The following is a 27923-nucleotide window of genomic DNA, read 5'->3' as shown; positions in this document are numbered from 1 at the left end:
CCGCCCCTTCCGCCGCCGAGCGCAGAGGCGCGCGGGTGACGTCACGCTAACGGTCGGGAGGGCAGGGGAGCCGGCGATTGGGCGAGGGGCCGGCGCGCGGCGCGGCCGGCGGGCGCTGATAGGGCCGTGGCGGGAAAGGGCGGGGCGAGCGCGGTCTGCGCGCGCGGTTTCGAGCGCCCGGGGCCGTGCGGGGCTGTGGCGGCCATGGCGGCGGCCCCGGAGTTCCACCTGCCCCTCGCTGCCGCCGATCTGCTGCGGGATGGCGGCCCCGGGCGCTACGTGGTGCAGGAGGTGCTGGCCGTCCGCGACCTGCCGCCCGCACTCGCAGGTAAGGTCCCTACACCCCCTTTCCGGTCGGGCCCGGTCCTGCCGCCGGCTCACGGGCATCCCCCCGCGTCTCTCCGTGTTTTGCCGCAGCTTTCCGGGCCGCCTCCCGTGCGCGGGGCGCGCTGGCCGTGCTGGAGCACTTCGACTGCGTGTACAGCGTGCTGCAGTGAGTACGGGGCGAGTGCGGGGCAGGGATGGGCGGGGCGGCGAGTACGGGGCAGGGATGGGCGGGAGCGCGGGCACTCGCCCCTCTGCCCCGCGCTCTTCGCTCGCCGCCTTACGCCCTGTGCTTGTCCCGCAGCCACTTCCGAACCGTGGGCACGGCTGTCAAGGAGGACGCCCTGGAGCTGATGATGCACGGTGGGTACCCGCTGTTTCCGGACTAACAGAGAGCTTGTTTTCCCTTGGCAGCTCAATGATGATATAAAGGCTAATGTGACTCGGCCAGCTGGGCTGCACCCTCAGCCCACTCCTGTCATACGGGTCTGTAATCTTGGTGGACGATGCTGAGTTGTGCATGTTCGCTGTAAGGGCAGACCGACAGAAAATCCTCTTGCCCCTGTCCCTGGAATATGCATCTGTGGGATGTTTCAGCTCAGAGCGAGTGTTTCCCTGAGCTGATGGAGGGCTGTGGGGATAGGACAAGACAGTGTGCCCAAGGTCTGGGTTGCAGGGGGCAGCCCATGTTACAGCTGGTGAGATGTGAGCACACATCTTTGGTAATCTGATGGCTGCTATAAGCCTCCCGAAGAGAGGATGGCTGAGGCACCTGGCAAGGAGTGCTCATGACTTTCTGCTTCTCCTCAGTGGTGTCCCATCATTCCAATGAACTTCCCACTATCCTGAGTGACTCTGGGCTGAGCCATGCAGACCGGGCTGCTCACCTCAATGCTCTTAAGATGAACTGCTATTTGCTGACTGGCCTGATGGATGCCTTTGAAATGGAAACCTGCAAGAACAGTTGCTCAGAGGCAGATCCTGGTAGGAAGGTAGGTGAAGGGACTGGGGGAAAGATTATAAAAGTCAGAATAAAATTTTAAGCTTGCTGAACTCTGTAGTATCTGTCAGATTTTATAGCTAGGTTTATATAAACATGATGCCAGCAAGAGAAGTGCCTAATGTGAAGCACTGGTGCTTCTGTGAAACTGTGCATGGAAAACAGCAAAGGGACAGTCATGTGTCTAAATTTCAGAAGGGACTTGGATGCCCAGACCTTTCTATTTCATTCTTGAGTTTCTGGCTGGAACTTAGTGTGCCAGTGTTTTCTCAAGATTTCCTTTCTGTGATGGCAGTGGATGCAGGTATAATCCTTAAACCACACAAGGCACTGGTGCTGGCCTGAGCTGAGAGAGAAGAGCGGGGAGAAAAGCCCCTGTGATCTCACACATCTCACTGTGTGTCTCTTAATGCTGTAGAATTTAACAGACTTCTTATATTTTGAAGGAAGCAGAGTAATGATGGGGTTTTGTCTGTTGTGAAGCTGCTGATGTATCTTACTGTGTAATCTCCTCTCTAGAATAGGAAGAACCATGCCAAGACTTCTGGATCCTTGTGGGAAGAGGAGAGGGAGCCGCTTTTACGGCTGCTTACACAGCTGCTGCAGCTGGATCTCCGTCAGCTTTGGAGTGGTCGAGTGGTGGAAGAAGAGTTTGTCAGGTATGAGTTGGAGAGGAGATATTGGTGGAATGAGTGATTGGTTCTGAGGAATAAAAATGTGGGGTGCAGATCATTGGGAAACTGAGGAAACAGCTCGAGGCAAAAGCAATGTGCACAGGAACCACTCCTCACATAGGCCACAAAAAATTCAGATGCTTGCTAATTTTTAGAGGACACTGGAGAATCTTTCAGACAGAAACATGTGGTATGCTAGAATGATGTTTGTGCAAGTTGTGATAGTGAGGTTTGCTGTTTGTCTTCTGTGGATGTAGCTTGATGACGGGGAGCTGCTACCGTATCCTGGAGAACCCAAGCATCGGCCTTCAGAGGTACCGGCTCACACGGGAGGCTGTGACACACCTGCTTGCTGCAGCTCTGCTTCACTGTGACCGCATGTTCAGTGAGTTCCTGCTCTTCTGCCTTCTCCCTGAAGCCATTCCCAGTTACTTTCCCTGACCTCCTTCTTCTTTCTCATGTGTTAAAGGTGCCACTCTGAAGATCACACAGATGCTGCAGCACTTCGAACATGTAGCCCCAGTGTTTGCACAGGCTGTGAGCCTCTGGGCTAAAGAGTATGGTCTAAAAAGCCTGGTGGGAGAACTGCTAAGGTGAGAGAAATATTTGGAGGCTTGTCCTTTTATCTCCAGCAATTTGAGGCTATTCCTTGTTTCCCCATTCCTTGTTTCATCTTGCTGTACAGGGAAATTGGACAGAAATGTCCCCAGGATTTGGCTCGTGAGGCTTCTGGAGTCAAGGGTTATGCTACTTTTATAAGTGAACTGGCTGAACAGATTCCAGCTCTGGTGCTCTCCAACATGAGTGTTCTCCTGCCTCACTTGGATGGGGAGGTATGTTTCTGCAAAGTCACCTGTCCAGAAAAGTCAAAGTAGAGATGCTACTATCCAGTTTTTCTGTCTGAAACAAAGCCTCTTTCACAGAGCTCAAGTATCCAAAACCTGCTCTATTGGAATAGATTCTGCCCTTACCTAAAAGATGCAAAGGGAACAGAAACCATGGCAGTTTCCTGTCTGGTTGTCACTATCAGATGTCAGAGAACAGGAGACTGCCTACTTGTCTGAAGTCCCTACTGTTGTCCCTTGTTCTTCAGCACTTGGATGGGCTTGTCATTGTGTTACCTTTTCTTTATTTGCCATAAGTGTTTCTCATGTCGGTTCTTGGCTTCTGTGTACCTACCTGGATAGCAGGATTTGGGTTGGAAGGGCCCTTAGGGACACCCTCCACTAGACCAGGTTGCTCACAGCCCCATCCCACCTGGCCTTGAGCAGTTCTAGGGATGGGGCATCCACAGCTTCTCTGGGCAACCTGTTCAAGTGTCTCACCACACTCTCAGTAAAGAATTTCTTCCTCATATGTAATCTAAACCTACCTTCACTTTGAGGCCATTCCCTCTTGCCCTGTGACTGAATGGCCTGGTAAAAAGTCCCTCTCCAGCTCTCTCACAGCCCCCTTTAGGTGCCTCCTCAGAGCCTTCTCTTCTGCAGGCTGAACAAGACCAACTCTCAGCCTGTCTTCATAGCAAAAGTTACTCTGTCTTGCACACACAGCTGTATTCACCCAAACTTCATACAATATCCATACTGAAAAATTCACTTAGGGCTGGAGCCTGGGATGGGGAGGGCCCAAATTCTGGGCATGGTCTGTTCCTAGTTGACCAGCTCCTGTCTTGGCAGAGTTACACGATGCGAAACGCCGTTCTGGCAGCCATGGCAGAAGTGCTGGTGCAGCTGCTGAATGGTGACCAGCTGGAGGAGGCAGCCCGTGGCACTCGGGACAAGTTCCTGAGCACGCTGCAGGCCCACGTGTGTGACGTCCATAGCTTCGTGCGCAGCCGCGTGCTGCAGCTCTTCACTCGCATTGTGCAGTGCAAGGCAAGTCTGTGCTGGGCAAATGGTGCTCCTCACTTCCATCTTGTGTGTCCTGAGGGAATTTCTACCACCCTGCTTTTTGTTTGCAGAGACTGAAGTTTTAAGAGAGAAAGGCGCTGTCCCTGTGTACTGTGGTGGCTGCAGTTTCTTCCAAGAGACCAAAGATCCCAGGGGTGGGGGAACTGGAGGGTGGAAATTAGATACTGCTCATTCTTACCAGGACAAACCAGAAAAAAAAGCATAGCATACAGCCTCTTTTCACACACTGGTATGGGAGAACATCACAATTACCAGATATACTAATACTCAACTCAGCAGGATCCTGGATAACCTAAATCCTTGCTTTCAGTGGATGCTGGACTAGAATATATCCAGAGGTCTTTTGAGCCCTAGAGTCTTCTGTAAATCTATAATCTGTGCTTTTTAGTACATGAAGATGTCTGCAGTAAACTTTTTCCAAGTCTCTGAGCCTTCTTGATGACTTTATCTGTGCTCTTGTTGTGTTCTAGGCCCTGCCTTTGACTCAGTTTCAGGCTGTGGTGTCGCTGGCTGTTGGGCGGCTCAAAGACAAATCTGTCTTAGTGGTTAAGAATGCAGTCCAGCTCCTGGCTGCGTTTTTGTCCAATAACCCCTTCTCCAGCAAGGTAATTCCAGTTAATATGGTGGATGTGTTAGATGTCTCTTCGCAGGCTAAATATCTGCAGTGTGCTACAGCCAGGGCGGTAGCATTTATGTGTCTTGTGGGAGGAATGGTGTAGCCTTTGATTCTGCAGCTGGCAGCTTTCTGGTCTTCCCAGGTTCAATTTTGAGTTCTTGGACTCATCCCTCTCTTGGTGAAATGCATAGCTATGTTGAAGGCCAGGAGGGGTGTGACTGAGGTAAAAACCTGCAGCAGTTTTGAGTCCACTGTGAGGTTTCTCTCCTTAGGATCAAAATTAGTATTTTAAAATATTCTTTGTGGATGTGCAGCTCTTTGTGTTTAGCTGCACCTTCTCCTGAGTTTCTGAGCCTTAGACAGGGAACTTAGAGCAGTTCTCATTCTAGGATCGGGGCCAGAGTCTACTCTTCCACTTTCCCAAAACAGTTATCTATGGGAATTGACAACTAAAGCAGGGAGTGGAAGAGAGAGGAGAATTCTGGCATTTCAGGAAAAGGAGGATAGCTAACATATTTCTTCTTCTCTTCCTGACATCTTCAGTTAAGCTGGACTGACTTGGATGAGCCACTAAAGAAAGAAGTACAGAAACTGAAAGAAATGAGGGATCGTAGCAGACCCAGAGCAGGTAATTTCCTTTCTTCTTCTTTCCACTTTCTAGGATAGTCCTAGAAATTACTTTTCCTCATATTAATGTACTTTTCCTCGTATTAAATTTGCTTCCAGGTTGTGACAGCTTTTGTCTCAGACCTTATCTGTGTGAGATGGTGAGACCAGATCACTGGTATTAAACTCACAACAGTTTTCTTTATGGTATTGTTATAAAAGCATCACATTAATATCCATGTCTAAATCAACAGTCCTTATAGCTATATATCCTATTTTCTGCATAAGAACTGAAAATGTCTATGAACACCCTCCCAGGTTTCTCTTTTCTACCACTCAGGGACCGCTTGAGTCATGATTTTGATCAGATGTTATTTCAACTTGATTTGTGGGCAGCACCAAAGTCCAAGGCTAAACAAATGATGGTTCTCTTACCTGTCTTTTTTTCCTACCTTCAGTGGTTTATTTGTTTTAGTCAGAGTTCTTACCTTATTCTCACTGCAGTCTGGCTGGGATCAGCAATGGGAACAGTGCTTGCCTGGGAGGTGGTAGGGGAAGTTCCTAAGTTCCAGATGAGTTTTTCCTTCCCATTAAAGGTGTCACCTGAGTCTGTGTTCTTCAATCCCTCTGGTTTTTAAGTAGCTCCAGTGATCGCCCCAGAGGAAGAGTGGGAAGCGATGCTGCCAGAAGTCAAGGCTGCCACACAGCAGCTCTTTCAACCACTGCAGGAAGGAGAAGATGAAGTGCTGGAAGTTGAAGAAACAGTGGAGAGGACAGTGGAGCAAATCACTGGGCTGTTGAAGAAGCTGAATTACAAGTAAGAAGGCTCTGCAGTTTGACCGTGTTTATCCCAAGGGGTGATTTCCAATAACATTGCTCTGTAGGAAGAGATTGACGTGGGCATCCAGTACAAGATGCTGATAGGAGCTGCTCTCCCAGGTGCTATGGGCAAAGTTGGATGGTTTCCCTTGTGTTCTACTCTGATGTGTTGCTGATGCTCTCTTGGGCAATGTCATTGTCCAGGAGCGCAGCCCGCCTTACGCAGAAGGCCCTGTGTCGCTTCCAGGGAGAGGAACCTTTCGTGGGCCCTGGGGAGGAAAATGAGGAGGCAACAATCCTGGGTGTTCTGAAGAGACTTTACACAGGTAACTGTATCACTCTCTGTTCCCCAAGTCCAAAATAATGCCAGAGCCAGACTAAAACTGTCTGGAATGCTCTGTCCCTCCTTCTGACCTATGAGGCTCAGTCTCTGTGTACCTGACGGCTCCCAGAGCTGCAGCATCTCTGCACAGTTTGTTCATGGTTTGTCCAAGTACCTTGGCATTTAGCTGGATCATATTGATCTTGATTTTTTGTTGGAACAGTTCCATGGTCCCAATAGAAGTGCATTTCTGGTGTGTTAACTCACATATCTCAGGGGAGTGGAGCCAGTGTTGCCACTCACACCCTTCTGCCCTGTCTGAATTCGTCAGGAGTTCTGCTTCCTGAACAGGTGGTGGCACATAATGCAGCCTTGACCAAGTATCTGGTTCAAGCAGAGCCTTGGTTATCTGGAGCCTGAGCCTCTGGGTGTATTTTTAAGACTTCACACACTTTGTTTGGTGTTTGTTTTAGCATAAGGTTACTTAGCCAATCACATTGAGCATATTTCTGTTGGAAGTCTATTGTCTAAAAATCTTAACTTGGTGAACTCTCCACATTTGCACAAACTGCTGTGGAGTAGTAGTGTTTGCTTTCTCTTGGTTCCATTTTAGGGCCCTTATCCATCTTTGGGGAATTATCAAGTTCAGATTAACCCCATCAGCATTTTAATGGTGTTTTCCCCAACTGGACCATGCCTTTCCATACCCTTTTACTACAGCTGGCAGTTCTCTGGAGCATCACATTGTAGTGCTGGAACTTGTTCCACAGCATGCTGAGATTTTGTAGCTAGGTCTGATTGCAGAATTTGGATTTTTGTATCCTGACTCTTGGAAGCTGTCACTGTGAGATGGGGAGAGGAGGGTTAAAATGCCCTGAACTGTGCCTGTTTATTTTGTATCTTCAGTACTGCTCACAAACAAGTGTGCTGTGTAGGTTCATGCCCAGGTGAGAACAGTGAGGATCCTCCACATGACAACAGCAGTGACAAGATTGAAGAAGTTGTACAGGAAGAGCAGCCTCAAACAGAGCTGGTCAAACAGGAGATGTTGGTGCACTACCTGCAAGATGCTTACAACTTCTCAGTGAAAATCACAGAAGCTCTGAACCTGATCAGCAAGATGATGTATGAAAATTCTGTCTCAGGTATGTGAAATAACTTTTTTTCCCCATTCAGCATTCTAGCTCTTTCCTTGCTTGACAGAAAATGGAGTGGTAGAGCTCCAGGAAAAGGAGAAAAGATTGAAGGAGCTGCTCTTCATTAGGCAGGTGTCATAGACACTTCCAGGGTATTGGAAAAGTGAGCACCATATAAATGGGTGTCACGAAGGGGTTGAATAGGGCATGAACAGGCTTTTTAGGAATCCATTTTTTTTTTAAATACCAAGGTTGAAAAAGATTTTTTAAATATGTTTAAAACTTGTTTTAAAAAACAAATAAAATATATTTGGACTTTCTGAAATTAAAAAAAAACCAGTCGGGTGACCAAAGTGAGTTCACTTGTGGAAGCCACCTGTGGGGAGGGATGCATGTTCATCATCTCAGCTGAGGTTCTCCCAAAGTAAGCCTGGCCAGTGAAGCTGGGTTTGCTCATGTGCTCAGTGCCCTGACACAGCTTCAGCTGTTTTGCTGGCCACAAGAGGGGAACTAAGCAGCTGGTCTCATCTAACTCACCTTTGCTCAAACTTTATTCTCTGGTTAGACATGAGCCTGATCAACAGGTTCTATGGCCTGGTCCTCTTCAGTGCTGTAGAGAAAGGTGGTGATCAGAAGGCCTTTGAGTTAATTCAGCTGTTCATATTTAATATTAGAACTGCTGTAATCACTTAGACTTTTTTGTAGTGTTTATCAGAAATTGGCATTTCCAAGGGATGAGGGGTACAAGTCTCGCTCCCATCCTCTCCAGCGCATCCCCTTGCACACATCTGGGGTGTGGGTGGTGTGGGCACTGCAGTGCCCCAGACTTCATGCAAACACTTCTGAGGCTTCATCTCTGCTGAGGGCTCGTGTTACTTGTGATAAGCACGTGGGCTTCCCCAGCAAGGTTTGGTATTGTTAGCTATTTGCACACAAAAAAATGAACTCCTGGGTTCAGTGTCTTTACCAATCCTTTGAAGTTCAAGGCCAAGAAATTGCCCTACCTGGTACTTCAACACCTGGGGTTTGATTGTGGGGGTGTTTTTTTAATGGATGCACAAATTTTAATAACTTTTCATTTCCGTGGTGTCCTGTGCTGTATAAGGAAGGCACATTTAGTGTCTGAATAGCAGAAGTGCTTTGAGACATTGTCTCCATTTGGAGAGAGTATGCTGCTGGGTTAGGAAGAGACTGGTGTGTGCTAAGGGATGTGTGTGCTCAGATTGACCCTTTCTTAATTAAAGATTTAATATTTGAAGTTTTAAATTTTTTTTCTGTTGCAAATGTATGTATTCTGGTGTGACTGGGGACAGGCAAAGCATACCAGCTCACCTGATAGATATTCTTAATTCTAGTTTGTAAGGGCTTATACTGGTAAAAGCTCTTACTTAACCAGAGGTCAGACTCTATGAACTGTCTGTTGCAGCACAACTCCTCTGATCACTGCTGTGGATGTCTTGTGATGTGCTCTAACTTAATGGGGTTTTATTTTTTTTGTCTTGTGAGAAGACTGAGCAGTCTATGTCAGGAGTAGTCAAGCTGGAACCAAACACAGTACTCCTTACCCCATTTACCCCATCAAATAGCTCAGTTCCCGTGGTTTTAGCATTGCACTGGCGCTTATATTCAGCTGTCTGCTGCGACTATGAGATCTTTTTTCCCAAAGCTACTGTTTCCCAGAAGAGAATTTTGTTCTTCCTCAAAGATAGTCTCTGTGCTCTTTCCCTAACCATATCACATTGGATTTAGCTGTGATATTGTTAATGTGTGTCTCTTTTCTGGGACATCTACATCTCTGTGCTAGTGATCCCATTCTGACTCAAGCCCTCTGCAGACAGTAGCAGTGATTCCTAGATGCTTGTAAAGCTTGCTGTGAGACCAGTACTCCTATGCATTTGTTTTAATGGCCTCTTTAATGGGAACTGGGGAAGAACTGCACTATCACAACTGTTCTCTCTGCAGTGGTGCAGGAAGCCATTGAGTTCTTCGTGACAGTCTCACAGTTTGGCGTGCCCCAGGCACTGCTTGGAGTCCGCAGGATGCTGCCCCTCATATGGTCAAAGGAGCCTGGAATTAAGGAGGCTGTGCTCAATGCCTACAGACAGCTCTATCTGAGCCCCAGCAAGGATTCCGAGAGGTATGGATCTCCCTAATCAATTGTTTTTTTCTTTTCCCTCCCCCCCATTCCCTTTCTGCTGTTGGGAATGGGGTATGGACAGGAAGAGAACTGAGAGTTGGCATGCTTCATGCTGAGCTGAAATGTGAGGTTATTATCTGAGTATCCCAGTCTTCCTGCAGGAGCTACTGCTGAGCTTCTGTTCTTGGTTTGTCATAGAGCTCACGTGCAGGAAATTCATGCAGCAAAACTCTGAGACCTTGCAAAGCAGATGCTGAGAATTACTTGAAGTTAAACTGTTGTCAGGCACTAATATTTATTCTCATAACTTTCACTTTTGTACAAAGCATTGCCTAAATAATCTGGGTAGGGTCCCTATCTGAGAGGGAACAAGAAGAGTTAATTATGAATTCTTCTCTTGCCAGAAGGGCTCTTGATTGGCAAAAATGAATTTCAGCCCATTAGGAGTCACCTGTTGATATGGAGTCATCCCATGTCCAGGAGTCTTATATACTTCACTCTGTGGGCAAAGTTGTTGGCCAATGTCAGTTATTTGAGTTTCTTATAACTGTAGTTGTTCATCCTGCTGGGATAATAAGAGAAACAGTGTGGTCTAATGTTGAAACTGTATTTCTGTTACCAAACCTCAGGGTTTTTAGCTGACAAGTCATACATGCTGTGGCCTTGGTCACGTGTAGGCATTCGTCTTCTGATGCACACAACACATTCCCCATTTCTTTATCCTTCACACTATACAAGGTTTGTTCTTATTTGGGTGCTTTCACATGTATTTCTGTTTGTATTTCAGTCAGACCCATCTTAAATCTTTTTCTAACAATTTCTACATGCCTTAGATGTTAAGGATGTTAAGATGGGAGGATGTTAAAGGGTCTTTGTTGCTTATCCTTCTTGAAGATTTGATGGTGGGACCTAGCTACCATTTGCAAGTTTGCTTCTCCCATACTAGAGAAGAGCTGTGTCTCCTCTCTGCTGTGGCACTTGCCCTTTTTTAGTGCTTACACACTTGTAAATCCTGTTGGATACTTGTGCAATAAGTGTGATCCCTGGTGAGATGCACCATAAGTCACCCTCATTTGTGCCATCAGGCAAATAAAGAGCACCTGCTGCTTTTTATTTCTTCCTGATAATATTTCCTGGAAACAGCACTCCTGCAGTTGGTGCTCTGTCCTCATTTGTTCATAGAGAGATTTTCAGTTTCTAGGGAATTGTACTTTGACTTGTGGTTGCAAAGAAACTAGGAAGTGGCTGCTTAGTGCCTCTGATTGGATCTTTAAGCACCAGAAGAAGCACCAGTGCATGAGGCAATGGACTTACAAGCCCACATCGTGGTCATTGGCACTTGGATGACTTTGAGAACTCAAGCTTGTTGTGGGAGTTTTCCTGATCCTGTGGATCATCTCTGTTCTCCATCAGATGTTTTCAGCCTTTTCAATAAAGCAGTAATTGTGACAGTTGCTTTTTTTTTACCTTTTAATATTTTATTGTACTTTTTCCCCTTTTGAAGGGCCAAGGCACAGGCCCTGGTGCACTCTCTGTCTCTCATCATGGTGGATGCATCACTGGGAATGCTACAGTGCTTAGAGGAGATAGTGAGTACTTGCCTTGTCTGGGTTTGGGTTGTGCATGTTTTATTCAAACAGTAGTCAATGCAGATTACATCTTTACTTTGAAGTTCATTCTCCTTTGCCTCTCTCTAATTTTTTAATCGCATGCCTGCCTTTTGCAGATCTCGGAGTTTGTGCAGAAGGATGAAATCAAGCCCGCTGTGACCCAGCTGCTTTGGGAGCGATTCACGGAAAAGTCTCCGTGCTCGGCGCTGGAGCGCCGCGCTGCCGTGATGCTGCTGGGGATGATGGCACGGTGAGCCTGGGGCCAGGTCAAAGCCTCTCAGTGGAAGGGTGTTCAGGAGTCGATTTTATTGAAGAACTGTGGGTGCTGCATCAGCTGACTCTTTGGCTCTAGCTTCAAAAATAGTAACCCTATCGTGGGGTAATGAAGCCTGGAACTAAACATAGTTTTGCTGGATCCCACCAACACGGCCTCTGAATGATTATGATGAGATTATTTTCCTTGTGTGAATACCCATCCCTTCCCAGAGTTTACAGTGTCACAACTCTGCAGCTTTGTCTGTGTTTGGATAAGAACAGCGAGAAGCTGCTGAGTAGAGATGTCTGGAGCCTTTAGCATGAAGAAAAATGAATCTGTTTCACTTTCTGGGGGCAAAAAAAAATATATCTGCACTAAAAGGTTTTCACTTCCTCAGTTTCCCCTTTGGCATTCACCTTACTTGCACTTCTTGCTGTCCTTACTTCAGTCCTTCATTAGTCAGAAACAGGCCTGCATAATGATGATCCTAAAGTTCTTTCACTGACAGAAATGGGAACAGGTGGGTATGGATTTGGGATTGGCTTTTTTTTTATAAATGTTGGTTTGGCTTGTTTTGTTTCCCACAGTAGAGGAAGGAATGGTATATGTCACAAGTCCTGAGCTTCTCTACTCTTTCCTACTTTCCAGCATTTTTGTTTTTCTTACCCCTCTAAATTTTGGTCCTTTCTGATGGGAAAAAAGAGTCAAGAATCTTCTTTCTTTACAAAGAGGCTGTTGATCACAATGGAGAAACTCATCTCCTAGTGGATAGTGGATTACACTGGCTTCTGTGGAATACTGCTTGCTGCTCCTCTAGCTGTATCTTGAGTCATTTGGATGGGTTTTATTTTTTCCCCTCTTATTCAAACCACTCCTTTCCACAAGGCACAAGCAGTATTTCTCTTGGTTATCCATAGTTCCATAAACTTTCAGCAGCACCTCATGTGATATCCCCATCCCTTCCATTCCACAGAGGAAAGCCAGAGATCATAGGTACCAACCTGGACATCTTGGTGACAGTGGGGCTGTCTGAGAAGGCATGTGAAGACTACAGGCTGCCTCAAGAAGTATGCAGTGTTATTTCCAAGTTTGCCAGTAACCCTAAGGTAAGGCTATGGGTTTGTTCTTTAGGTCCGTCCAGAAACAAAGAAAGGGGGGAAATTGTTTGCATGGAAGAAAAGAGAGAGGTAATTAAATTTTTACAGATTTTGAAATTAAGTAGGTTGAGACCATTCAGCAGCACTGTCTGGAAAGCTTAGCACACACCAGTGAACATGCAATAAAAGAATTTTCATTAGGCAACAGGCTGGATTCAATTAGTAAAGAGTTCAGTGCACAAGAAAATATGTTTTCCTTTCAATTCTCTTCTTCAGACTCCCAATTCTAAACTGATTTGTGTTTTCTCAACCATGAAGCCCTTTCCTCTACTGATGTTTTCTGGTGGTGTGATTCTTTTGCCCTCCCTATTAATTGATATTCAGGAGTTGTCAGCTGTACAGCAGAATATAAAACATGAAAGGCTTTCAAACCTGTCCATGTTGTACTTAGAACAACACGATGGTTGATGACTGCTTTCCCTGGGAAACAATTTATACTTCTTTTTTTAATACAATTGGAAAAAAAATCTGGTTTTTTGACTCAGTCATTTGGGGCATTTAGTTCAGGAGTTCTATCACAAAAGGAGTCCTCCTTTACAGAGCAGCATCATTCTGTGACAGCCCCTTCCACTGGGGATGTTGCTGTATGAACTTCGTGAGTTAATGTGTATCACAACATTCTTAAATATTCTAAAGATGGCTGTAATTCAATTTTGGTTGACTTAAGTCTGCAGTTAATCTTGTATGTGAAGAGGGACTGAACTGAAAATATTTGGCTGACTGACTGGCAGTAGCTCTTGTTCCCCACCCATCCTCCCAACCAGAAATCAGGAGTTGAAAATCAGGTGACTCAGGAGTTCTTATTTCAAGCTACTGAAAGCTGGTAAATCCTCAAGTCAGTTCTGTTTTGTTCAAGTATATATTCATCAGGCAGACAGAGGTGTGCTGGGACACCTCAGATATTGTCATACTTGGTTTAGTATTTCTCTAGGTTATCTTATTCCCAACCTAAAAGGTGGTGTGACTGATACAGAATATATGCAACAACCTTAGTGTGAGGTGGTCTTGGATCCAGACCTATCCTGGGTTATTTCCACTGATGATATTTTGCTTTTAAACAAACCCATGTGGTTCTGGAGTACCCCAAGGCAAGCTGACTTACTGTTGTTGACTCTAAGATGCTCCAGAGGTTTCCCTCTCTATTCATTGCAGAGAGTGAGTAAATAATATCAGATTTTAAATTAATCCTTTTGACATTTCAAAGAGTTATTTTGATTTAAGGTGAGAAGTTTCTGGGTTGGCCTGGGATCATCATTTGGTCAAGCTTTAAATCCTCCCAGTGTAGTTACCCTGGTGTCACAAGTGACAGTAATGCCCCTGCTGCATGTTTAGCAGCAGAGCAGTACTGGATGTCCCTGGCATGAGTTTGATGAACATTGTGCACACAGGAAGGCTGAGTACTGGGAAGGGCATGGGGGGATCTCGTGTAACTCACCTGTTGTCTCTGCAGCCAGCACTGGGGAAGAACAGTGCCCCTTTTCGACTGCCCCAGAACCACATGCTCTTTGCTTGCCTGAGTGAGACTGTGAGTAAAGGTGAGCCCAGGTCAGCAGGTTTGGAGGGGATGGGGTTGGGCTGTGAGACCACCTGTGTTATCATTGTGATGTGGGTACATTGCTCCCTCTTCTCATCAGGCTTTGCCCAGCCAAGCAGTCACTGGATCCCCTTCATGGAGGCAGCTGTAACACTCATCTACCAGCTGGCAGAAGGGGCAGAGGAGATCTGTGCTGACATCCTGCATGTGTGCAGTCAGCAAGCTCTGGAGAAGCTGCAGGAGGCTGATGAGCAGAAAGCTGGTGAGGAAAAAAGCTGATGAAGGAAATCTGTACCTGTGGTTTCCAGTGTTGTTTTGGGTGGCCTTGAGTGACTGCAGGAGAGTAGAGCTGAGGGGCTGGTGGAAGTGTCGGCATGGGAGGGTGTAAGTGCTATGAAGGAGCTGTGGAGTGTGGAGATGGATTATATGGTGAGACTTGGCACTAAGTGACAGGGAAGAGGTCTAGATCAACACTGAACTGGGGCCTTTTTCTCCTTTAGATGCAGGGGATTCTCCACACAGGGTCTCTGATGGTTCTGGCAGCCTCTCCACGTTCCTGCTGCTGCACCTGGTGGCCCTTGTGGGACAGGTGGCACTGCAGCAGGTAGCATACTTGGAAGTGTCAGTGAGTGCAGAGCTACGCAGGCGCCGCCTCCTCAAAGAGGAGAAGACCAAGAAGCAATCTAACACCAGCACAAAGAAGCAGGGACGCCAGGTGAGAGCCAAGGGGTTTTTGGGCAGCTCTTCTGGTGTCCCAGCTACAGCAGATTTCTAGAGAATGCAATCCTGAGGCTGCATGAGGTACAGGGCAATGTGTGCTTCAGGAATAGAAACAGACTGGTATTGGTCAGGATTGACAGGGAGAGCTGAGGTCCTTGAATGACCCTATTCAGTTAACTCCCATGCTGGTCTTGAGTTTTGAAGAGGCACAGGGGAGGGAGTGAAGGGTGATGTCCTGGCCATGCTTATCCTCCTGCTTCAGGAAAACATTCCCCTTTCACTCATCACCTCCTTTCTCACCAGTGCTATCTTTTGCAACTGATGCAGTAGTGGTGAAGAAACATCCATTTGTGCCCTGGAGTTCTAGAAAAAGGCTTCCTAGAGCCCGAGTCCAGGAGATTTGAGAGTCCTATCCTCTGTTAGATAGTAATGATGAAGGTTTAACAGTAGTCTTTCTAATGTGATTTGGATGCTACAAATGCCCTGTTTGGTTAGGTCTATCTTGGAACATTTTCCAGAATGCAATGAGGCTAACTTTCCTGGGTAAGAATAGAGAAAAACATTGTGTCCATCTGGGTATCCAGTCTCTATTAGATGCTTATACTGCTAAGTCTACAGAGAACTTTGTAGTTTATTTTCTCACCCAACTGCTTATCATTGTCACTACCATTTTCCACACAGGAGGAGGTTATTACGAGATTTTTTAAAAAGTAGCAGTTGGATACAGATTTGGTCCCCATTGCAATGTCTCCTTTCTTCCCTTGTGTTGCTTTTTATTTGCTATAAGGTTTCCCATAATCTTGCTCACAAAACCAGCAATTCAAAGGCTGCTTTGAGCTTCTTGTTTTTAGTATTTGAATGTCCCTTAAGTTATGCAGGACTCACACACTGATGCTGAACATTTCCTAGGTCTGTTTTATCTTAGTAGTGTCAGTAGTTTAAGCTTTCTTTACATTCTGGTCTCCTCATTGCAAGAGAGACAAGGTGCTCCTGGAGCAGGCCCAGTGGAGGGCAATAAAGATGATTAAGGGACTGGAGTATCTCTTAGAAGGAAAGGCTGAGGGAACTGGGCCTCTTGTAAGCCTCAAGACTGAGGGGACCACATCAATGTCTGTAACTATTTGGAGGGGGGGTGCCAAGAGGATGGAGCCAGACTCTTCTTGGTGGTGCCAAGCACTAGGACATGAGGCAGTGGGCAGAAATTGATGCACAGGAAGTTCCACCTGATTATGAGCATGAACTTCTTTACTGTGGGGGTGACCAAGCACTAGAACAGGTTGCCCAGAGAGGTTGTGGAGTCTCCCTCACTTGAGATACCCAAGAACTATCTGAACACAATCCTGTGCAATGCGTTCTAGGAAGACCCTCCAGGAGCAGATGATCCAGTGTGGTCCCTTCCAACCTAACTATGTGATTCTGTGATTGGTGTTCTGTAGCACGTGGACTGGCAAATCCCAGACTACCCTTCACAGCTTCATTCAGTTCTTGGGAGAAAGTGGGTTATTACACTCTGTCAGTCTATTCTCCACTTTAGTTGTGCAGCTGGTAACATGCATGTACCTGTGAAGAAAGAGGTTATTGTTGCCTGACATCTTTCTTACAGTCTCCTCTCTGCACAGAGCACAGGGAACGAGACCACTATGGAGGAGGAGCTAGGCCTTGTGGGAGCCACAGCTGATGACACCGAGGCCGAGCTCATCCGCAGCATTTGTGAGACAGAACTTCTGGATGGTGAGTGTGGCTGCCACTGAGCAACACTGGCTGTCTGCCTGTGTGAAAGAGCAGGTACAGCAGGCAACAGGTCCTTAGGAGGAAGGCTATTTCCTCTGGAAGGAAGCACTTTCATTTTCCATGGTGTCACTTTCCACGTAGGCTGTCTGTTTCTTGGCTCTGCCTTTCTGGAGGTGGTTGTTCAGTGGTGAAAGTGAGTCAACCAGTTACTGTAGTTTGCAGCAGCTCTGAGATAAATGGAGTAATTGTTCTTAAAGCACGATGCACAGTGCTCTCATGCTCGCTGTCTTTATCCCCACTTTCTAGGGAAGCACCTGCTCTCTGCCTTTGTTCCACTGGTGCTGAACATCTGCAACAACCCTGGACCCCACAGTGACTCGGCGCTGTCAGCTGCTGCAGCCCTCACTCTTGGCAAACTCTGCATGATCAGGTACTGCTGAGCCATGCCAGAGTTCTTTCCCCAGCCTTCCTAGTACTAAAGCACAAGCAAATGTTGCAATTCCTTTCCCAAGGAAAGAACAAATACAGTGTTCATAGATCACTTTTTTTTAACTGTTTTTTTCCGTCTGCTCTCTGAGAGATGGAATTTTCCTATTTTTCCCTTTTTTCCTGTACCCTGTCTTGTTAGCTCTGAGTTCTGTGACTCCCACTTGCGTCTGCTGTTCACCATTATGGAGAAGTCCCCCCTGCCTGATGTGAGATCCAACCTCATAATTGCAGCAGGAGATCTAGCCATCCGCTTCCCCAACCTGGTGGAGCCTTGGACATCACATCTCTATGCCAGGTAATGCTACACTCTTTGTCATGTGACGAACACCCTGTGGAAGGGTGACACTGGGCCTCCAGAAGGTGAGAATGACCCAAGAAAGCAAATTTGAAGATGCTGGGGCAGGAAGACCAGAGCTTTGGGGCAGGAAGACCAGAGCTTTGGGCTATCACCAGCACCAGTAACTCAGACACTCCCTTGGTGCTTTCTGCAGTAACTCTTTGCTCCTGTCAGGTTGCGGGACCCCTGCCCCAGTGTGAGGCAGACGGCTGGGCTGGTGATGACCCACCTCATCCTCAAAGACATGGTCAAGGTGAAGGGCCAAGTGAGTGAGATGGCAACTCTGCTCATAGACCCAGAGGAGGCAATTGTGGCAGTGGCTCAGAACTTCTTTGGTGAACTGGCCAGCAAGGTAAGTGGATGCTCAGGGACCTTATTTCACAAGAGCAGGCAAGGGCTGTTGGAGGCTGGGTCAATTACATGAGCCCTGGAGAAGGCGTGTTAATGGTGTAGAGCCATTGGTCTGTCTCCCTGTGGACTAAATAAGGGTAGTTAAAAGAAATTTTGCAATCCAAGTTTTGTTTCATCCTTGCTTGATGTTGCTGAATTTGACCTCATCCATTCACACTGGAAGGCAGGCTCCAAACCACTGCCTTTTCTCTTTGCTTGCTTGTGTATGCCCAGCACAAGGTTAGGAGCAATTTTCTGTAGCTCACCTGTAGGCCTTGCAGCAGAGTTCCCTGACCTTATGGCTCTGGCAGTGCACCTTCTCTGAAACCTTTCTGAGTTGTTCTTGGCTGTGGGACACTGAGATGGAGTGCTATTTAAATTGTAGCAGTTTCTGCCCAGGCAGGTGAGAACAGGAGCAGTGTTACCCCCAGTGTTCATTCCATGTGCAGCCTTGTGTGGGCCCTTCAGAGTTTGAGATTTACTGCCTGAGAGACTGCAGTGACACTGGGGCTTTTCTGGCCTGGTTTGCTTTGTTAAAGCAGAGCTGGCCACCTGACTGCACTGACTTCCTACCTCTGCAGCATGCATGACTATGCTATGTATAAAGCTGTGTAGAAGCAGTGGGAAAGAGAATATGAATTGGATCTTTTCAGGCAAGAAAATGGGAAGTAGTTCCATGAACTAAAGAGCTGTTTCCTTCAACAGGAAGCTTTTTTTGTTGGGTAGTGGCAAGGTTGGAAGGCAAAGAAACTGCATCCAAGTCTGCCAAAGAGCAGAGCTGAGGTGCAGTGTTTAGCTTGTTGGTTGGCTGGGCTTTTCCTCCCCAGCCAAATAGTCCTGGATAGGTTTGGCTGGCTGTGTAAGCTTGTTTCCAAAAGCTGATGCTTTCAGTCAGTAGATTTGGGGTGGAGAAAAAGGAGGTCATTTTAAGTGGGCAGCTTATTTGGCTTGACTCAAATTATCCTTTCTAATTCTGTATCTCATGTAGAAACTTGTGTTCTGCACAGGGTAATGCCGTCTATAACCTGCTTCCAGACATCATCAGTCATCTCTCGGATCCTAACAGCAGCATAGAGGAGGAATCCTTCCACACTATTATGAGGTATTCTGAGGTTAAATAAATCCCTTATTGCCAGGACTATGTTTATGCAAAGGGGGTGCCATATCAAGGGAAGAAAAACTACATTGATGTGTACAAAAAGCTTTTTCAGTTGTTCTCTTTGATCTGACTTTTTCAGTCTGTACTGGAAATGGAGTCATGCTGAGGGGAACTGATTTTAAAGCCACACTGTTGGGAGTGAGGAGAGACTCTACAAAGAGTAACCACCAACTCAAAATTACTTTCCCTCTAGAAAAGGAAAATAGTTGGTTTTACGCATGGGAACGTGGATATGCAACATTAGGAAAACACAACAGGTTTTAAAGCTGCTGCCTTTGTCATTTTGGTGGCTACTGGAGTTTTGTAAGCAGTTTTAGTAAAGCTGTAGTTACAGTAACAGGTTTGGGTCTGGGTTGGCTTTCTGGTGGTTTGTTTTGTGGGGGGTTTTTTGTTTGTTTTTTTTCTTGTTTGGTTTCAGTTTTTTTTTCAAGCAAGTCTGACTCTGGAGTATAGAGATCTTGGAATATTTCAATCTGAGGTTATAGGTTGCTCATAGACAACACTAATAATATCGTTATTGGTAAAGTACAGACATTTTCCTCTCATTTCTGAAACTTGACCACATGAGGGTTTTTCTGAGTCATTTGAATCCCTATGGATTATAGAGGGGGGTGTTAGACAAAAGTATTGCTGTTGCTGAAGAGAAGAGCAATGAAATCTCCTGTGATTTTTCAAGTAGTCTTCCTGTCTATGAGAATCCAGTGCATTTAGGAAGAGGTATGGGATTTTGGATAGGTAGGAATTGCAAGACACAGAAGAGGTCTATTAGTGAGGGTGTAATTGAAACTAAAATTAATTTATGGTGGCAAAAGTAGATGGATATCTTTGCTTCAGCTTTAATTAAGGAGGGTAATGTGAAATACTGGGAATTATAGCTTGTGGTTCCTGACAGCACACATAGAAGTTAATGCCTGAAGTGAAACAAACCATCACAGGTAGGCAAGAGGCAGCATGTAAAAAAAAATCCAAATAATTTTGGATTTTTCAATACTGTTTTTAATAATTATCAAACTGAAGGTATTACCACAGACATAGAGCATAATTGTAGCAATTGCATTAAAGTGTGATTGGTGGGGTTAAAACAGGTGTAAGGTGAACCTTTTACTTCCAACAACATTTGTGGACAGAACTGGAGGTGTCTGGCAAATAAGAGAAGAGGCAGTATTGATTGAACAATGTAGATAGGTATCAAATTAGCATCAGGATAATTAATTTTAAAGACCTGATCATCAGTTAACACACCATATATCCTTTATATAGGAAAAAAAGGGAATTAGTAGTTAAAGATTAATTGATGCTGGAAAAATGCAAAGGGAGGACTCTTTAGAATGCTGTCTCTGTTATGTATCTTAGAAAAGCACCTTGGTGTGGTGGTTGTAGACATAACAAAGACTGAACAAGGAAGTGCTTTAGAACTATATCAAGGCCAGTGGCAACCTGAGTTGAAGTTAACAGAAATGTTGGTACAAGAAATGGGGAGAGCAGCATGACCTTCTTAATAAATAGAAGTTATTCAGTGATTTCTAAGAGGACATAGTGCAAAATGCACCAGTCCTTAACTGTGCTAAAGTCCAGGTGTCTCTATCCCTCAAGAAGCTAATGGATTAAGTTAGCATTTAAGTTCTGCTAGACTTTGTTCCCATTTTAGTGCAAAGTAGTGCTCACTTTTGCATTGATCCAAAATGCAACAACACACTTTCAGCAAATTAATAGTGAAAAAGCCACAAGCATGGTTTTGAGGAGGGAAAATGCTGCATGCCACAGTGCTCCCCTCAAGGGTTGCTTGTCAGACAAACTGGTCTGTCAGTGCAACTTGTGAGGTGAGGAGATTGTCTGGAGGTGCTGCATGCTCTTAAAACCGGATGGAAGGAGCAGATAAGAAGTCAGCACTGCTGCCTTTTCAGCACCCCTCCTCCCTGAAATGGGGATTCCTCTGTGGGCTCTAATCTTTGTGCTTTTTTCCCCTTGCAGACATCTGTTCTCATATATTACAAAAGACAAACAAACAGAGGGCTTGGTGGAGAAACTTTGTCAGAGATTCCGGACTGTCAGGTGGGTTGTAATCTTAATTTTCCTGACAAGTGTTTCTGCTTCTCAGGATTTTTCAGAAGATATGAGCTTGTATGTTGTGGTTGTAAAAGGTTCCCATTATATTCTTCATGTGACAAATGCAACATAACTTGGTTTAGGTCTCCCTTTTTTTTTTAACTACCTTCTCCTAAAAATACACGAATACTTGTAAATTAAGTTTTTTGGTTTTATTATGCAGTGATTGACCTCCTCTTCCTTCCTTTTTCTAAGGAAAAAGTTTTGTGACAATCTAGATATTCTTTATAGCTGAGCAAGGAGACATCCCACATGTGGATTTTGCATACTTTTGTGATCCTTCTCCACAGGCTATTCCCTTGCAGCTCAGCTAGGAAATCAGTGTGTTCAGCTGAGAAGTTGGGATCTTTCCAGCAGTTCTGTCTGGGATGATCTCAACTATCAAGCTGATACAGGCCTGTCCTTGTTCTGTGTGCATGGGCTGCTCAGTACCAAGTCTACATCTGGGACTCTGTTCTGGGTTTTTTATTATTATTATTTTACCTAAGGGCTTGTGCCACCATACACTTTGGCTTTTGCTCTGCTCCATCTCCAAGATGTGCATACCTTGCTTGTACATTGCTGATTACAGAGTATAGAGTGCAGGACCCATGCTGTAAATCTGGGATATCATTTTGCTTTCTGGATTTTAAGGCTTTTTTGATGTTTTTCTCCTGCTCCCCAAGCTGTAACTTCACTGACCAGGCATACACTTTTTGTTTCTTTCCAAGAAGAATAATAATAGAAATTTATCTCCTTCCATTCCAGTGAGATATCTTAATTTTAACTTCCACTGGCTTTGGTGTACCCTGCTTCCCTCCATTCCTGTGGTTTTCCTTCTCCACTGTTGTGGCTTTGTCCTTGAGATTTAAGCTGTCTGCTTATCTTGGCCATTTGTGCACAGTGCCTGGGCATGTGACCTGGTCAGCTGCTTCAGGGAGTTGCATATTTCCCAAAATATTTGGATTTTGTTTCCTGAGAAAGAGTGGAGAGTGGTCCCTCTCTCCAGCTCCCAGGAGCACTGGTGAGCTCTTCACACCACATTTGTAATTAACTGTCTGTGTGTGTGTTGTCTCACTTTTAGTAGAATGCCCTGATATTTCTGTCACCACGAAGGTGATGAGCTTGGTGCACACTAGTGGTACTGCTAGAGCAAGACTCTCACTCCAAGCTAAAACAGGAGCTTATCAGAGCAGATTTGCAGCCACCATCACCCTCCTCAGCATTTCTGGACTTCTAAACATAGGAACTTGCCAGGTGTCATTCAGACTACAGGTAGAATACCTGGATGCTGCAGCTTTGTTCTCCATCTGTCTGGGCTTGAGCAGAGCATCCTGAGACAGCTTGTGCTGGACAGACTTGAGGCCCTCACTTAGTGTATATTAAAAACAGGGGCTTTGGCTTTGCTTTTTCCCTTTCCATTCCATCACAGTGATCTACATTAGGGATGTTAGTTTGTGCTTTTGTTTTTCTTTCCCTTTGGTTTTATTCCAGTAACTTTTGCTGGAATTTGAATGTAGTCATTCTCTGATGCAGCATTTGTTATTTGCTGACTTTATAACTTAATGACTATGACCTTCTTTATGTAACTAACCAGGAAAGGGAGAGACAACATCAAATACAGCTTCTGCTTGAGATCATCTCAAACATGCAAAAATGAACAGCCAGGGGGGTTTGTTATGTGGTTGAAATAAGGCCCTTCAAAAGGAGTCCTGACCTCACTGAGTCTTTTCCTCCTGGTCAGCAGTAACTTCTGACATTTTTCAAACAAGTGACTGTGCTCTTCAGCAGTGGAGCCTTCATGTTTTTCCAACAGGCACTAAGTCAGTGTTACAGAATACAGTGGTGGTTATCTGTGGTATGGCACAGCACCCTGTCGCTGACCTGTAACAGAACAACCTGAATCTCATGTTGTCCAGGGCAGAAGCACCTGCCGGAAATGCTGGTAGTTCCGGGAGGGATGTGCTCATCCTCACACAGCCCTTTTTGTAGGAGCTAACGGTGATCTTTGTCTTTGCCAGGACTGAGCGTCAGTATCGGGATCTGTCCCACTGCCTTGCTCTGCTTCCGGTCTCGGAGCGGGGCCTTCACAAGCTGCAGGACAACTATGACTGCTTTGCAGACAAGCTCCAAGATCCAGCTGTCTACAATTGTTTCCAAACCGTGCTGGCTCGATTCCGCAGAGCAGGTGTCAAACCTGAGGCTAAAGTAAGGCTGTGGGACAAGGGTCCAGGCCAGAAAACAATTGCTTTTTATACGCAGGGACTGGAAAGCCCTGCAGTTTTTCATTTTAAACAGACTTTTCCTCACCGCTAACAATTTATCAATTTATTCCTTTAACTTGATGGCAATTCTGCTATGGATGTAATACTTCTCTCCCCTTACCTTCTCTTTTTTTTTTCCCCTGCACTGCTGTTTTACATCTCCATCAGGCTCTAGCTGAAGAGCTGGAGCAGAAGCTGTCTGCCTCCTATAAGCGAGGACTGGATTCCACAGAGACATGCCAGGATGGTAGTCAGACTCCAATGCCAGCACCAGCCAAGCAGAAACCAATAGGAAGTATGTTCCTTTTTGTGACATTCCAGCCTTCCCCTGATCCTGCAGTCCAGCAGGAACACCTAAGCACTTCTCCTCACCCTTACAGACAGAAGTTTGCTGCCTTTCTCTATTTTTTTCCCTTTTTCTTGACAGGTTCACGGCGCCAGCCCCTAAGCCCAGCCAACTCAGATAATGATTTTGTCACGCCCCCATCCCGCATCCTCCGAAATCATAAGCGTGCCCAGAAGCGCCCTCCACGCAAAAAAACCATCATTACCTTCTCCAGTGACGAGGAGAACAACTCTGAGGATGGTAAGGCACTGCACACGTGTGCTCTGAGGGGGGAAGGACTACAGATTCTGCCCAACAGGGCTGTCCCTTTGGTCATGGGCTTCAGACCACTGTGGAGGTTGCCTGTAGATTTCTCTGCTCAAGGCAGAGTGCTCATTATTGACATGTTTTACTCTCTTTAGAGCTATTGGCAGAATTAAGAGAGGAAGAAACCCCCACCAAAACAACTCCCATCACCAGATCTTCAGCCCGACGGCGGCGCTGAAGGAACCATCTGCCACTGCCTTTAACTAAAAATAAAACTCCCTTTATGCAACCGTCACCTTCTCTTGTCTCAACTACCCCAGAATACGACAGTGCTTTAAAGGAGGACAAAATGGAAGTTAACACCAGCATAAAGCAATTCCAACCCTTTCTTCTGATATCTCCACAAAGAAAGGCAGTGATGATGAACATGGCACTTGGACTGATTTTGCCCTGACTTTGCAGATGAGAATAAGCTGCTCTTATTAACTTTTTTTTTAAATCTTTGGAAGAAAGTCTAAGAAGAGCCAAACTACCCACAGAGTACAAAATGCTCATTCCTTTCTTATTTTGTGTGTGCTTTATTCTACACTATTCAGCTTTTATCACAGGACCAATGCAGTGGTGTTGGGTTTAGGCCCTTTTATATTTCATGCTTTTTGAAGCTCTTATCCTGTAAATCCAAGCCAAGGGTTTTGAGGTGAAGGCACCTGCATGTTTTTCTTGTGCATATCTCATCAAAGAAGTGTTCAGGGAGTGGAGTGTGAGGAGAAAGAGAGAGAAAGGCTAACTTAGACTAGAGCACTTGAATAAACAATAGGTAAAGTCCATAGGAAAAAATACATCTTTAAAAACTAAAAAACAAAACCAACCCAACACTAAAACTTTGGAAGTAACTTGTAATAATGCTTATTTTATAGGTTACTAGGAATACTGGTACCCTTGATTGTCTTACTGCTTTCTGGAATGTATTTGCTGCAAATCCAATTATGTTTCAAGTAAAATTGGCACTTGGGTTTTTTCATTTTGCAAATGCCACATCAGTTTTCAAGTCAGTCCCGGCACTCCTTAAACTGCCCTGTGAACATGAAGTGCCCTAAATTAGATTCTGTGTTAATCACATAAATAACCTTTAACCTTCTGTCTAGAGGCAAGTTGGCATTTGTCCCAGAGCTCTTACTACAGAATTATTTCCTCTTACCTTATCATCTGCCTGGAAAGCAGACTAGTCACCAGCAGGAATAGGAAGGGTGCTCCTCCTCTCCACTGGTTCCCGCAGATCTGCAGTCTCTGTCTCTGAGGCTCTACCACCTTCCCACAGTTGTGCTCATGGGTTTCCCCAGCAAGTAGAGCATGCTGCTCAGTTCCCTTCTGCTCTGACTGCAGAAGTAGCTGCTGTAGCTAATTTTGATCCCTATAAAAAAAAACCCCAATCATTAGGAAGTGCATAGCTTTGCACTAACCTGAGCATACCTCAATGGACATAATCATGTTAAATGCTTCCAGAAACAAGTAAAGTGGGGAATTATGGGGTAACAGGTGTATTTATAAACACCTCACTTGAGTCCCATGACTCAGTGAAAATACTTGCCCACTTGCCACCAGACTAAAATAGCCAAATACCAATATAGATATACTCCAAGTCCAGAGCACACCAGTAGCCTCAGGACAATCACATGAAATACAAAGATCAGAAAGCTACAGTAATGTTGTCCTTTTCCCCTCCTTCCTGATAAAATATTCAGTGAGGGCTCCAGGAGGCAAAGGTAGCAGCTACAGCATTGACAGTAAATACAGCACAGAGTCATGCACGGCATACATGATTCCCTCACCACCCACAGGGTATGACACTCACATACAGGAATTAAAAAAGCAAAAGACAGCATCTATGGATGTCTGCCCAGGCTCAAAGTTTTGCAAGCAATCAATCTGTGTCGATGTGAGATAATATGTTGCTAATGATATAGTAGGGGAGATATGAACGGGTGGATGGAGGAAGTGAGGTGGCCATAAAACTCTTAGGCATTGGCTCACCTTCAGACCATACTTTTCCACTACAAGTGGTTGAACCTTTTCCTTCAGGAGATCAACACAGTCATCCTTCTGGAAGAAGGGTTTGGCAATCAGTGACTGGACTGACGTGCTGGCTCCTTCACTGCTTTGCAGTCTGTCCTTTGCTCAGGACACTCAGACACTGTACTACCTGGGCAAGTGAGAGTGAGAAGTCAGTGGGTGAGAGCTCTGATTGGTCCCTTTCTGCAAATTTTTGAGGTGGAGCACCTTCCTCTCCTCACTATCCTCCCCTCATATCAGAAGAATTAGCAGTCCTGTGTCATGGGCAAAGGAAGTCCTGAAGAAAGATGAGGCAAAATCTAAGAGGGGTTTGGGCAGCTACACTGTGGCTACAGCTTTAAGTAGATATTTGCTGCTCTTCTGTTCCTCACAGACATATTTTGGTGGCTGCCACAATGACCATAAATCACTGCTGAAGGAGTAATCCCACTCCCCTGCTCCTGAGGCAGTGGGATTGATTACTCAGTGCCAAGATCAATGGTGTTTCCATTCTCTAGGGACTCCTGACCGTGGTTGCTCTGAACTCCTACACATGGTACCAGTGGAATAATGTGAATATTGTACACTTCTAGAGCCTGCAGCAACCATCGTCCCTTTCTATCACCTTGGTCCAAGGGGTGTTCCCTCAGGGTTCTTCACTCAGTTCCCAGATGTCCCAGTCTCCAGTTGCCCTACTCCTTTCCTATATGAGCAACTGTTGGTAGAAGGCTGATTGTGATTCAGCAGCACTTTTCTGGTCTTGCAAGCTCTAGAGTCAGTGCCCCAGCATCCAAGGGGAAGGGTTTTTATAAAGGAAACTTGTTAGCATCAGAGAGGAAAAAAGGACAATAACCTATTTGAGTCTGAGAAAACTGGGGCAATCAAGGACTTGTCTGCCAAAGCCTTTTCACTTCACAGTCACTGCCAGGACATGTCAGAGTAACTATTCAGTTCTACTGCAGTCCCAGCAAGGATCTGGGACGCAGAGCAGCTGCAACATCACGGCACCTGAGTCACTGAGCACCTGCATTTTATCCAGGCTTTGCTGGATTTGCAAGAACTTACAAGAATCCGCAAGAAAATTTGCAAAGTTTCTGCAGTCTCTGAAGTTTCTTGCTTGATATGTGAGAGTGATGGCTCTTTCCTTCTTGCCAGCCCCAGCTTTTGCTGAACCCAAGGAGGACACTTGTCATTTGAGTTCTCAGAGCCTGCCCACCCCTGCAGGGCTCAGTCTGTGCAAGTGGACTGGAATTTTGGAGCAGTTGCAAACACATTTCTGGCATTCTTCTTGCAGTATGGGGGCCACCCCGTTCAAGGGATGCCAGATCAAACTGCTGCTACATTTCATATCAAAACCAAAGTGCTGTTCCTTTTGCACTTACCTTTCCTCAGCAAAGGAGTGACTCTGACTCATGTAACCGGTGTGTTCCAGCGGAGCTGCTCCTGCCGGCAGCAGGAGTGCTCGAGCACACTGACTCAGCTCTTTCTGGACAGTCACATGTGACTGGCAAGTACAGAACAGCATCCTCTGGGACACCTTGCATGCAGCAGGAACATGTGCTGACTTCCTGCCCTTCCTCTCTTTTCCATCCCTCTGGAACTTTCACATCACAGGGCTCCTTACACTACCATATCCAGCACAAGGCTGTGCACACACATCCCTGTACCCCATTTGTGCCCAGGCACCCCATCCTAATGCCCACATGGGGCGTGTGTCCCGTGGCTGTCCAGCAGTCCCCTGTGCTTTGTAGATTCAAAGTAATCCTGTTTCCCACAAAATGTCTTGGTGGGGCCTCGGGAGCCCCTCCATGTGCTGGCCCAGGTGACAGGGTGACAGGAATGCCACACAGGATCACTAGAGCATCACATTGCTCTGGACACAGCACCAGCCATGGGTTGCAGCCATCAGCTGGAGCTAACAAAACTGGATGTCCACAGCTGTGCAAAGCACTGCTTCCAGCATCAGTGTCCCACAGTGAAGGGCTATACTCACTTCTCAAGGACTG

At 45.8% G+C, this 27923-nt stretch overlaps 1 protein-coding gene and 1 non-coding gene across 2 annotated transcripts; both read left to right on the top strand.

Moving 5' to 3' along the window:
* Positions 1-180: 180 nt before the first annotated feature.
* NCAPD2 (non-SMC condensin I complex subunit D2) lies at positions 181-24837 on the top strand. Its single transcript, XM_054269838.1, has 31 exons — positions 181-328; positions 418-493; positions 629-687; positions 1135-1316; positions 1844-1983; positions 2256-2383; positions 2468-2591; positions 2684-2831; positions 3675-3872; positions 4379-4513; positions 5068-5152; positions 5770-5947; positions 6154-6275; positions 7207-7416; positions 9370-9544; positions 11049-11133; positions 11271-11404; positions 12384-12516; positions 14018-14102; positions 14202-14363; positions 14602-14816; positions 16441-16552; positions 16859-16982; positions 17181-17336; positions 17553-17730; positions 18776-18870; positions 20899-20979; positions 23034-23220; positions 23445-23571; positions 23704-23862; positions 24024-24837. The coding sequence occupies exons 1-31, from the start codon at positions 205-207 to the stop codon at positions 24104-24106; spliced, it is 4200 nt and encodes a 1399-aa protein (XP_054125813.1). The 5' UTR covers positions 181-204; the 3' UTR covers positions 24107-24837.
* LOC128933256 (small nucleolar RNA U85) lies at positions 738-1060 on the top strand. Its single transcript, XR_008482767.1, has one exon. It is a non-coding gene; the product is annotated as a small nucleolar RNA U85 (small nucleolar RNA).
* Positions 24838-27923: the final 3086 nt, after the last annotated feature.

The sequence above is a fragment of the Melozone crissalis genome, unplaced genomic scaffold (assembly GCF_028551555.1).
Source record: "Melozone crissalis strain CALT ecotype California unplaced genomic scaffold, PUWL_Pcris_2 ptg000008l_1, whole genome shotgun sequence".
NCBI lineage: Eukaryota > Metazoa > Chordata > Aves > Passeriformes > Passerellidae > Melozone > Melozone crissalis.
The sequence above is the reverse complement of the archived record's forward strand: the minus strand, read 5'-3'. Positions and strand labels throughout refer to the sequence as shown.